Genomic DNA, 11,528 nt, shown 5'->3' with positions numbered 1-11,528 from the left:
GGCTTTTTTGCACCCGGATAACCGGCTTTAATCCGCTTTGTGTCTCCGGGAGGTGCGATAACCAGCGCTCCGCGTTGCACTCGGATATCCTGCTCTATCGCACTTGGAAAACGGCTCTATTCCCTGGATAAGCAGCTCGGATCCGCTTTTTGGGAGCTTTTAGCACCCCCGGACGCCCCTCTCCGTTGCATCCGGACACGCCGCTGTTGCACCTGGATGCGCTGCTCTTTTGCACCTGGAAAACGAGTTTTAATCGGCTTTTCTGCACCGCGTGGGTCCCCGGATCGGCTTCTTGCAGCCGCCGTGCCCTGTCGCACGTGTCCTGCTCGTTGTGCCCCTGTGTCACACTCACTGCGTCCCCTGTCCCCATGCCACGCTCACAGTGTCCCCACATTCTGCTGTGTCCCCACGTGCTGCTCGTCGTGTCCCTGTGTCCCCCGCACGGTGCCCCCGTGGCCCCATGTCACACTCGCCATCTCCCTGTGTCCTGCTCACCGTGTCCCCTATCCCTGTGTCCCTGTGTCACTCTCATTGTGTCCCATGTCCCCGTGTTTCCTGACCCCTATTGCTGTCCCCCCCCCGGCCCACGGTGCCCCGTGTCCCCGTGTGCCCCCCGCTCACGATGTCCCCATGTCCCCGCACTCACGGCGCCCTGGGTCCCCGTGTCCCCGTCACTGATGATGTCCCCGTGTCCCCCCGCTCACGATGTCCCCGTGTCCCCTCTCGCTTATGCTGTCCCGTGTCCCCTCACTCACGGTGTCCCCCCCGCTCACAGCGCCCCGTGTCCCCGTGTCCCCCCTGCTCACGGTGTCCCCGTGTCCCCCCGCTCATGGTGTCCCCGTGTCTCCCCACTCATGATGTCCCCATGCCCCCTCGCTCACGGTGCCCCATGTCCCCGTGTCACCCGTGCTCACGCTGTCCCTTGTCCCCCTGCTCACAGCGCCCTGTGTCCCCATGCCCCCCCGCTCACGGTGTCCCCGTGTCCCCCCCGCTCACGGCACCCCGAGTCCCCGTGTCCCTGTCATTGACGATGTCCCCATGTCCCCCCGCTCAGAGCGCCCCGTGTCCCCGTGTCCCCCCCGCTCACGCTGTCCCCGTGTCCCCATGTCCCCCGCGCTCACGCTGTCCCTTGTCCCCCTCGCTCACGGTGTCCCCATGTCCCCCCCGCTCACAGTGTCCCCGTGTCCCCCCGCTCACGCTGTCCCTTGTCCCCCCCGCTCACGGTGTCCCCGTGCCCCCCCCGCTCACAGTGTCCCCGTGTCCCCCCCCCGCTCACGCTGTCCCTTGTCCCCCTCGCTCACGGTGTCCCCGTGTCCCCCCCGCTCACAGTGTCCCCGTGCCCCCCCCCGCTCACAGTGTCCCCGTGTCCCCCCCGCTCACGGTGTCCCCGTGTCCCCCCTGCTCACGCTGTCCCCGTGTCCCCCCCGCTCACGCTGTCCCTTGTCCCCCTCGCTCACGGTGCCCCCTTGTCCCCCCTGCTCACGGTGTCCCCGTGTCTCCGTGTCCCCCCCGCTCACGGTGTCCCCGTGTCCCCCTGACTCACAGTGTCCCCGCGCCCCCCCCCGCTCACGGTGTCCCCGCGCCCCTCCCCGCTCACGGTGTCCCCGTGTCCCCATGTCCCCCCCCGCTCACGGTGTCCCTTGTCCCCCTCGCTCACGGTGTCCCCGTGTCCCCGTGCCCCCCCGCTCACGGTGTCCCCGTGTCCCCCCCGCTCACAGTGTCCCCGTGCCCCCCCCTCGCTCACGGTGTCCCCGCGTCCCCCCCGCTCACGCTGTCCCCGTGTCCCCATGTCCCCCCCGCTCACGCTGTCCCTTGTCCCCCTGACTCACAGTGTCCCCGTGTCCCCCCCGCTCACGCTGTCCCTTGTCCCCCCCGCTCACGGTGTCCCCGTATCCCCCCCGCTCACGCTGTCCCTTGTCCCCCCCGCTCACGGTGTCCCCGTGTCCCCCCCCCGCTCACGCTGTCCCCGTGTCCCCCCCGCTCACGGTGTCCCCGTGTCCCCATGTCCCCCCCCGCTCACGCCGTCCCCGCGTCCCCGCAGGAGCAGCTCCTGGCCCGGGACTTCTCCAAGCTCCCCGCGCCCAAGGGGCGGCCGCTGGCGGCCCTCGAGGAGCTGCTGCAGCGGGACGTGGCGGCGCTGGTGCCGCTGCTGCGGCGCGAGGAGCTGGAGGCGCCGGCCCCGGAGCTCCACGGCGGCGCCTTCGAGGGCGCCCGCGGCGGCCCCTTCGCCCCCGGCGCCGACGAGCGCGAGGAAGAGGAGGACGAGGAGGCGGGCGACGAGTGGGTGGTGACCAAGGACAAGCCCAAGTACGACGAGATCTTCTACACGCTGGCGCCGGCCGAGGGGAAGCTGAGCGGGCGCCAGGCGCGGGGCTGGATGCTGGAGTCGCGCCTGCCCCGCTCCGTGCTCGGCCGCATCTGGCAGCTCAGCGACGTGGACGGCGACGGCAAGTTGGACCACGAGGAGTTCGCCCTGGCCGGCCACCTCATCGGGGCCAAGCTGGAGGGCCGCGGGCTCCCGGCCGACCTGCCGCGCCGGCTCGTGCCGCCCTCCAAGCGGCGCCACAAGGGCTCGGCCGAGTGACACGGGCCGGGTTGTCGCCTGATGTCCCCGCGCGTGCACGGACACCCCCCCCACACACACACACACCTCCTCCCCGCGGCTTGGCACTCCCCCCCCGTCCCCGGCTTGGTGGCAATAAATGTGGAGGTGGCCGCTGTGCGGCGTGTGGATGCGGGACGGGGCGCGGGGATGGGGTGGGGGGCTTGGGGGGTACAAAGGGATGGGGGCTGCAATGGGGTGGGGGGTGCGATGGGATGGGGGGATTGCAATGGGATGGGGGGTTGCAATGGGGTGGGAGGTGGAATGGGATGGGGGGGATTTGGGGGGTGCGATGGGATAGGGGGTTGCAATGGGGTGGGGAAGACTTGGGGCAGTGCAATGGGATGGGGGGGTTGCAATGGGGTGGGAGGGACTTGGGGGGTGCGATGGGATAGGGGTGCGATGGGGTGGGGGGACTTGGGGGGTGCAAAGGGATGGGGGCTGCAATGGGGTGGGGGGGACTTGGGGGGTGCGATGGGATGGGGGCTGCAATGGGGTGGGGGGTGGAATGGGATGGGGGGGACTTGGGGGGTGCGATGGGATGGGGGGGTTGCAATGGGGTGAGGGGGCTTGGGGGGTGCGATGGGGTGGGGGGACTTGGGGGGTGCGATGGGATAGGGGGTTGCAATGGGGTGGGGGAGACTTGGGGCAGTGCAATGGGATGGGGGGGTTGCAATGGGGTGGGAGGGACTTGGGGGGTACGATGGGATAGGGGTGCGATGGGGTGGGGAGGACTTGGGGGGTGCAAAGGGATGGGGGCTGCAATGGGGTGGGGGGGACTTGGGGGGTGCGATGGGATGGGGGGTTGCAATGGGGTGGGGGGTGCGATGGGATGGGGGGATTGCAATGGGATGAGGGGGTTGCAATGGGGTGGGGGGTGGAATGGGATGGGGGGGACTTGGGGGGTGCGATGGGATGGGGGGGTTGCAATGGGGTGAGGAGGCTTGGGGGGTGCGATGGGATGGGGTGACTTGGGGGGTGCGATGGGATGGGGGGGTTGCAATGGGGTGGGGGTTGCAATGGGGTGGGGGAGACTTGGGGCAGTGCAATGGGGGGGGTTGCAATGGGGTGGGAGGGACTTGGGGGTGCGATGGGATAGGGGTGCGATGGGGTGGGGGGGCTTGGGGGTGCAAAGGGATGGGGGCTGCAATGGGGTGGGGGGGACTTGGGGGGTGCGATGAGGGGAGGGTTGGGGGGTGTAATGGGATGGGGGCTGCAATGGGGTGGGGGGTGCGATGGAGTGGGGGGGCTTGGGGCAGTGCAATGGGATGGGGGGGTTGCAATGGGATGGGGGGGACTTGGGGGGTGCGATGGGGTGGGGGGGACTTGGGGGTGCAATGGGATGGGGGCTGCAATGGGGTGGGGGTGCAATGGGGCGGGGGGGCTTGGGGGGTGCGATAGGATGGGGAGGGCAGCAGGGGGCTTGGGAGGTTGCAATGGGGCTGGGGGGACTTAGGGGGTTGCAATGGGGTGGAGGGGACTTAGGGGGTTGCAGCGGGGTCAGGGGGGCAGAGAGGCTGCGGGGGGGGGTGGCTGTAATGGGCGGGGGGCTGCAGTGGAACCGGGGGGCTCCAACGCTCTGTGGGGCCGGGGGGGCTGCAGAGGGCGGGTTTGGGGGGGGGGCACAGCTGGACATGGGGGAGGGGCGGGGATGACGTTCGGCTCCCCGTGGGGTCGCGTAGGGAACAGCTGGGGGGCACATCTGGAAGGACACGGGGGGGGGCATGAAAGGCTCGGAACAGCTGGACACATCCGGGCACATCCGGGCACATCTGGGCAGGGGGGCGGGGCCACCTGGAGCGGCCTCGCCCCCCCCCAGCCGTCCCCGCCCCTGGGCACCGCCCTGTGACGTCACACACCCCTCGCGCTTGCGCGCTCGGCCCCGCCGCGCCCTTCCCAAGATGGCGCCGCGCCGCCCCCCCCGCCACCGACCTCCCCGCCATGGCGGCCGGAAGCGGGCGCGGCGGGGGCGGGGCGAGGCGGCGCTTCCGGCTCCTTCCTGCCTCCCCGCGCGGCGCGGCCAAGATGGCGGCGCCCGCGGCGCAACCGGGCCCGGGCCCCGCGTCGCGGCCTCCCGGCGCCCCCCGGCCCCGCGCGCGCGGCCGCCGCCACCGCAAGAAGGGCTGGAAATGCTGGGCCGGCCCCGAGGCGCGGCTGGGCCGCGACATCGGCGACTTCCTGGAGGACGTGGCCCTGCAGCAGCGCGCGACGGGGTACGGGCCGCGGCGGGGCCCGGGGGGGATTGGGGGTCCCTGGGGGGTTCTGAGGGGATTCGGGGCCTCTGGGGGGTTCTGAGGGGGTTGGGGGGGAACGAGGGGGGACCTGGGGGGAAATGAGGGGCCTTGGGGGGTACTGGGGGGTCGGGGGGTATTCAGGGGTCTGGGGGGGAGGATTGAGGGGCCTTGGGGGGTATTGAAGGGTCTGGGGGGGAGATTGGGGGTCCTTGGGGGGTTCTGAGGGGGCTGGGGGGGGATTGGGGTCCCTGGGGGAGTTTTGAGGGGGCTAGGGGGGAACGAGGGGAGTTGGGGGGTATTGAAGGACCTGGGGGGGAGATTGGGGGTCCTTGGGGGGTTCTGAGGGAGCTGGGGGGGAACAAGGGGCCTTGGGGGGGTCCCTGGGGGAAAATGAGGACCCTTGGGGGGTATTGAGGGGCCTGGGGAGGGGAATAGGGGGGATTGGGGGTCCCTGGGGGGCATTGAGGGGCCTTGGGGGGTATCGAAGGGTCTGGGGGTGGATTCGGGGCCTCTGGGGGGTTCTGAGGGGGTTGGGGGGGGACGAGGGGGGCCCTGGGGGGAAATGAGGGGCCTTGGGGGGTACTGAGGGGTCGGGGGGGGTATTCGGGGGTCTGGGGGGGAGGATTGAGGGGCCTTGGGGGTATTGAAGGGCCTGGGGGGGAGATTGGGGGTCCCTTGGGGATTCTGAGGGGGCTGGGGGGAGATTGGGGTCCCTTGGGGGGTTCTGAGGGGGCTAGGGAGGAGCGAGGAGAGTTGGGGGCTATTGAGGGGTCTGGGGGGGGATTGAGGGGCCTTGGGGGGTATTGAGGGGTCTGGGGGGGAGATTGGGGGTCCCTGGGGGGTTCTGAGGTGTCTGGGGGGGAACAAGGGGCCTTGGGGGGGGTCCCTGGGGGAAAATGAGGAGCCTTGGGGGGTATTGAGGGGCCTGGGGAGGGGAATAGGGGGGATTGGGGGTCTCTGGGGGGCATTGAGGGGCCTTGGGCAGTATTGAGGGGCTTTGGGGGGCCCTTTGGGGAGATGGAGGGATTTTGGGGAATCCTGAGGTGCCTGGAGGGGGGATTGGGGGTCCATGGGGCAGAGAAGGGCCCAGAGGGGACACCGGGGGGGGCTCCAGGGTTTTGGGGGGCTCCAGGGCAGCCCCGGGACCCCCCGCTCAGCACCGCGGCCCCCGCAGCGGCCTCGTCGCGGAGCAGCCGGACGAGAGTCTCTTCTTCGTGGACACCGGGAGCGCCCGGAAAAGCGGGAAGGAGAATTCCGGGCCGGAGCGGGGCTCGAGGAGGGGCCCCCGCGCGGAACCGGAGCCGCCGCTGCGGATCGAGCTGCTCCTGCAGCCGCAATCCCGGGTGCCGCCGCCCAAGGAGTGAGTATCCATGCGGGAATGGGCCGGGAGCCGGGGGGCTCCGGGCCTAGCCGTGACCCCCCTTTCCCGCAGCATCCTGGCGCACCAGATTCCCCACGGGAAGCGGGAGCGGCGCCGGCGGGAGCGGGGGCTGCTGTCGCGGCGGGAGCAGCGGCTCCGGGAGCGGCGGATCCGGGAGCCTCCGGCGCCGGCCCGGCCCCGCGGCACCGAACCGGGGCGGCTGGACCCGCTGCGGGGCTTCTACGACATCTGGGCGGCCGACAGTAAGGAGCGGGGAGGGGTCCGGGATGGGGATCCCGCCGGGATTGGGATCCTGCTGGGATGGGGATCCTGCCGGGATTGGGATCCCACTGGGATGGAGGTCCTGCCGGGACGGGCATCCCGCCGGGATTGGGATCCTGCTGGGACGGAGATCCCACTGGGATGGGCATCCCGCCGGGATGGGCATCCCACCAGGACGGGGATCCCGCCGGGACGGACATCCCGCCGGGATGGGGGATCCCGCCGGGACGGGGATCCCGCCAGAATGGGGGATCCCACCGGGATGGGCATCCCACCAGGACAGGGATCCCGCCGGGATGGGCATCTGGACAGAATGGGGGATCCCGCCGGGACGGAGATCCCGCTGGGACGGGGATCCTGCTGGGATGGAGGCTTCCACCGGGATGGGGGATCCTGCTGGGATGGGGATCCCGGGAATGCGCCCAGGATGGGGCATCCTGCCAGGATGGGGGATCCTGCCAGGATGGGGGTCCTATCGGAATGGGGATCCCAGGAACGTACCCGGGATGGGGGATCCTGCTGGGATGGGGCTTCCGCCAGGATGGGGATCCTGGAAACGTGCCTGGGTGGGAGATCCCACCGGGATGGAGATTCCAGGAATGCATCCAGGTGGCGGTTCCCACTGGGATGGGAGGATCCCTTTGGGATGAGATTCCCGGGAAGGCACTTAGGATGGGGAGATCCCGCTGGGATAGGGATCCCGGGAACACGCCCGGAACGGGGAGCTCGTGCCAGGCTGGGGGGATCCCGCCGGGGTGGGGGATCCCCGGAACGCGTCCCGGTGGGGAATCCCGCCGGGATGGGCCCGGCCTCTCCCGCCCGCTGTCCCGCAGACCCCCTGGAGCGGCCGCTGGCCGGGCAGGACCCCTGGTTCCTGGAGCAGACGCGGAAGCGGCCGGTCAAGGTGCGTGCGGAGCCGCGGGCCGGACCGGGACACGGGACTGGGACACGGGACTGGGACACGGGACACGGGACTGGGACACGGGACACGGGGCCGGACCGGGACACGGGGCCGGACCGGGCCACAGGACCGGGACACGGGATCGGGGTCGGGACACAGGGCCGGAAAACGGGACACGGGGCTGGGACCGGGACACGGGATCGGGACTGGGACACGGGGCCGGGGTCGGGACGCGGGACCGGGACACGGGACTGGGACACGGGGCCGGACTGGGACACAGGGCTGGGACCAGGACACGGGACCGGGACACGGGACCGGGACACGGGATCAGGGTTGGGACACAGGGCCGGAAAACGGGACCGGGGTCGGGACACAGGACCGGGACCGGGGTCGGGACACGGGACCGGGACATGGGGCTGGGACACGGGACCGGGACACGGGATACGGGGCTGGGACACGGGACCGGGACACGGGATACGGGGCCGGGACACGGGATCGGGGCCGGGACACAGGACCGGGACCGGGACTCGGGACCGGGACACGGGACCGGGACACGGGATCAGAGCCGGGACATGGGGCCGGGACACGGGACCGGGACACGGGGCCCCGCTCACACCGTCCCCCCCCATTCCCAGCGCCCGGAGCGGCTCCGGAAGAAGCCGTCGGCGGCGCCGGCCGTGGAGGTGATCGGCGCCGGTGGCTCCTACAATCCGGCCTTCGAGGACCACCAGGTAGGGGGGCTCCGGCCGGGTTATCCCGGCCCGCTCCGGGCGGGAACGCCGCGCTGAGCGGAGCCGCCGGCCCTGCAGGCGCTGCTGCTCCGGGCGCACCAGGAGGAGCTGCGCAGGGAAAGGGCCCGGGAGAAGCTGGAGAAGCAGCTGAGCCTCCCTGCGGGCACCGAGGCCCCCACGCCGGTGAGACCCCCGGAGCCGGATCCCCCCCATCCCGTTCCCTACGGAGCCGGGAGCTTCCGCCTGCTCCGGGTCCCATCCCGTTCCCTACAGAGCCGGGAGCTTCCCCCTGCTCCAGGTCCCATCCTGATCCTCCTGGAACTCCGTTCCCTCCGGAGCCAGGAGCTTCCCCCTGCTCCAGCTCCCATCTCATTCCCTACGTAACTGGGAGCTTCCCCTGCTCCAGGTCCCATCCCGTTCCCTATGGAGCCAGGAGCTTCCCCCTGCTCCAGGTCCCATCCTGCTCCCTATGGAGCCAGGAGCTTCCCTCTGCTCCACGTCCCATCCTGATCCTCCTGGAACTCTGTTCCCTCCGGAGCCAGGAGCTTCCCCTGCTCCAGGTCCCATCCCGTTCCCTATGGAGCCGGGAGCTTCCCCCTGCTCCAGGTCCCATCCTGCTCCCTATGGAGCCAGGAGCTTCCCCCCGCTCCAGGTCCCATCCCATTCCCTATGGAGCCAGGAGCTTCCCCTGCTCCAGGTCCCATCCCGTTCCCTACAGAACCTGGAGTTTCCCCCTGCTCCAGGTCCCATCCCGCTCCCTACAGAGCCGGGAGCTTCCCTCTGCTCCAGGTCCCATCCTGATCCTCCTGGAACTCCGTTCCCTCCGGAGCCAGGAGCTTCCCCCTGCTCCAGGTTCCATCCTGCTCCCTATGGAGCCGGGAGCTTCCCCCCGCTCCAGGTCCCATCCCATTCCCTGCAGAACCTGGAGCTTCCCCCTGCTCCAGGTCCCATCCCGCTCCCTATGGAGCCGGGAGCTTTCCCCTGCTCCAGGTCCCATCCCGTTCCCTATGGAGCTGGGAGCTTCCCCCTGCTCCACGTCCCGTCCTGCTCCATATGGAGCCAGAAGCATCTCCCTGCCCCAGGTCCCATCCCGTTCCCTATGGAGCCGGGAGCTTCCCCCCGCTCCAGCTCCCATCCCGCTCCCTCCGGAGCTCCGTCCCCGCGGCGGGGACACGGGAACAGCAGCGTCTCCCGGTGCTCCCGCAGGAGACGCAGTTCCAGGAGGAGTGCGAGGGGCTGCTGGAGGAGTCGGACGCGGAGGCCGAGGAGCCGGATCCACCGGAACCACCGGAGCCGCGGGACCCCCCCGCCGCCTCCCGGCGGGAGAAGAAGACGGAGCAGCAGCGGCGCCGGGAGAAGGAAGCCCGGGCCCAGGTGCTCCGGGAGCCGGGAATGCCGCGCGGGAAGGGCTCACGCCGGGAATGCCGCGCTCACGGCTCTCCCGCAGGCGGCGCGGCGCGGCCGGGAGAAGGCGGCGCGGTGCCGGCGCCAGGAGCTGTTCCGGCTCCGCTCCATCCGGAGGCAGGTGACGTGCTGGGAAGCGGAGCTGCTCCGGCGGCGCCGGATGCGCCAGGCCAAGCGGCGCCTCCTGGACGCCCGGCCCCGGCGCCTGGGGCGCCTCAAGTGAGTGCGGCCGCATCCCGGTTTTCCCATCCCCTTCCCGGCCCATTCCCGTCTCATTCCCGCCGCGTTCCCGCAGGTACGAGGATCCCAGCCTGGAGGTGCAGCTGAGCGACGAGCTGGCCGAGTCCCTGCGCCTGCTCAAGGTGGGTCCCTGCGGGAATTCAGGGGGCTCATCCCGCCGGATCCGGCGCCCCGTGATGAGACCCATCCTTGCGCTACGAGGATTCCCGCCTCCGGGAATGTGAAGGTCTCCTGGGGCTCCCGGGACCTCGGGGAGGACCTGGGAGCTGAGGGCTGCCCAGGGGGGCTCCAGCTGCGGCCGGGATCGGGGGGCGCTTCCTAACGGTGCATCCCTGGATTTCCACCTCCCGCATCCCTGGATTTCCCCCTCCCGCATCCCTGGATTTCCCCCTCCCGCATCCCTGGATTTCCCCCTCCCGCATCCCTGGATTTCCCCCTCCCGCATCCCTGGATTTCCCCCTCCCGCATCCCTGGATTTCCCCCTCCCGCATCCCTGGATTTCCCCCTCCCGCATCCCTGGATTTCCCCCTCCCGCATCCCTGGATTTCCCCCTCCCGCATCCCTGGATTTCCCCCTCCCGCATCCCTGGATTTCCCCCTCCCGCATCCCTGGATTTCCACCTCCCGCATCCCTGGATTTCCCCCTCCCGCATCCCTGGATTTCCCCCTCCCGCATCCCTGGATTTCCCCCTCCCGCATCCCTGGATTTCCCCCTCGGACGCGGGCCCCGGCAGCCCGAGGGCAGCATCCTGCGCGACCGCTTCAAGAGCCTGCAGCGACGGAACCTCATCGAGCCCCGCGAGCGCGCACGGTACGAGGGGACGGCGGGGGGACAACGGGGACGGCCGGGGGGGGACAACGGGGACGGCCGGGGGGGACAATGGGGGCGGCCCGGGGGGACAACGGGGACAGCCGGGGGGGGACAATGGGGACGGCTGGGGGGGACAATGGGGACAGCCGGGGGGACGACAGCGAGGACGGCCAGGGGGGACAATAGGGGCGGCCCAGGGGGACAACGGGGGCGGATGGCCGAGGGGGACAATGGGGATGGTGGGGGGACAATGGGAACGACTGGAGGGACAATGGGGATGGCCGGGGGGACAGCGGGGATGGCTGGAGGGACAGCGGGGATGGCTGGAGGGACACCGGGGATGGCCGGAGGGACAATGGGGACGGCTGGGGGGGACAACGGGGACAGTTGGGGGGACAATGGGGACGGCCGGGGGGACGACAGCGAGGACGGCCGGGGGGACAATGAGGGGGGATGGCCGAGGGGGACAATGGGGATGGTGGGGGGACAATGGGGACGACTGGAGGGACAATGGGCATGGCCGGGGGGACGGCGGGGACAGTGGGGACAGCCGGGGGGATAACAGGGACAGCTGGGGGGGACGGCGGGGACGGCCGGGCAGGACAATGGGGATGGTTGGAGGGGACGGGGGGGACAGGCAGGGGGACAGCCGGGACGGTGGCGACGGCCAGGGAGGACAAGAGGGATGACCGAGGGGACAATGGGGACAGCGAGGGGGATGGCCGAGGGGACAATGGGGATGACCCGTGGGGACAATGGGGACAGCGAGGGGCATGGCCGAGGGGACAACAGGGACATCCGGGGGGGACCCGCGGCGCCACGGGCGGCTCCTCACCCCCGTCCCCCCTTCCCGCCGCAGCTTCAAGCGGAAATACCGGCTGAAATACGTGGAGAAACGGGCGTTCCGCGAAGTGACGTGAGTGGGATCGGCACCGGGGGGGGTCCCGGCGCGCGGGCCGCCCCG

The 11,528-nt window shown here is 70.9% G+C and overlaps 1 protein-coding gene across 1 annotated transcript; it reads left to right on the top strand.

The window, feature by feature from the left end:
- Window positions 1-4,625: 4,625 nt before the first annotated feature.
- On the top strand, window positions 4,626-11,484 carry LOC148594153 (ribosome biogenesis protein NOP53-like). The gene is made up of 11 exons (XM_088527726.1): window positions 4,626-4,815; window positions 6,011-6,196; window positions 6,269-6,459; window positions 7,312-7,382; window positions 8,015-8,110; window positions 8,189-8,293; window positions 9,317-9,484; window positions 9,558-9,733; window positions 9,810-9,876; window positions 10,488-10,564; window positions 11,424-11,484. Exons 1-11 carry the CDS (start codon window positions 4,628-4,630, stop codon window positions 11,482-11,484), a joined length of 1,386 nt encoding a protein of 461 aa, XP_088383852.1. The 5' UTR covers window positions 4,626-4,627.
- The last annotated feature ends 44 nt before the right edge of the window (window positions 11,485-11,528 follow it).

This window comes from Tinamus guttatus, unplaced genomic scaffold, assembly GCF_059628265.1.
Source record: "Tinamus guttatus ecotype Peru unplaced genomic scaffold, ASM5962826v1 Tinamus_guttatus_pri_ptg000289l, whole genome shotgun sequence".
NCBI lineage: Eukaryota > Metazoa > Chordata > Aves > Tinamiformes > Tinamidae > Tinamus > Tinamus guttatus.
This window is presented reverse-complemented; position numbering and strand designations above follow the sequence as displayed.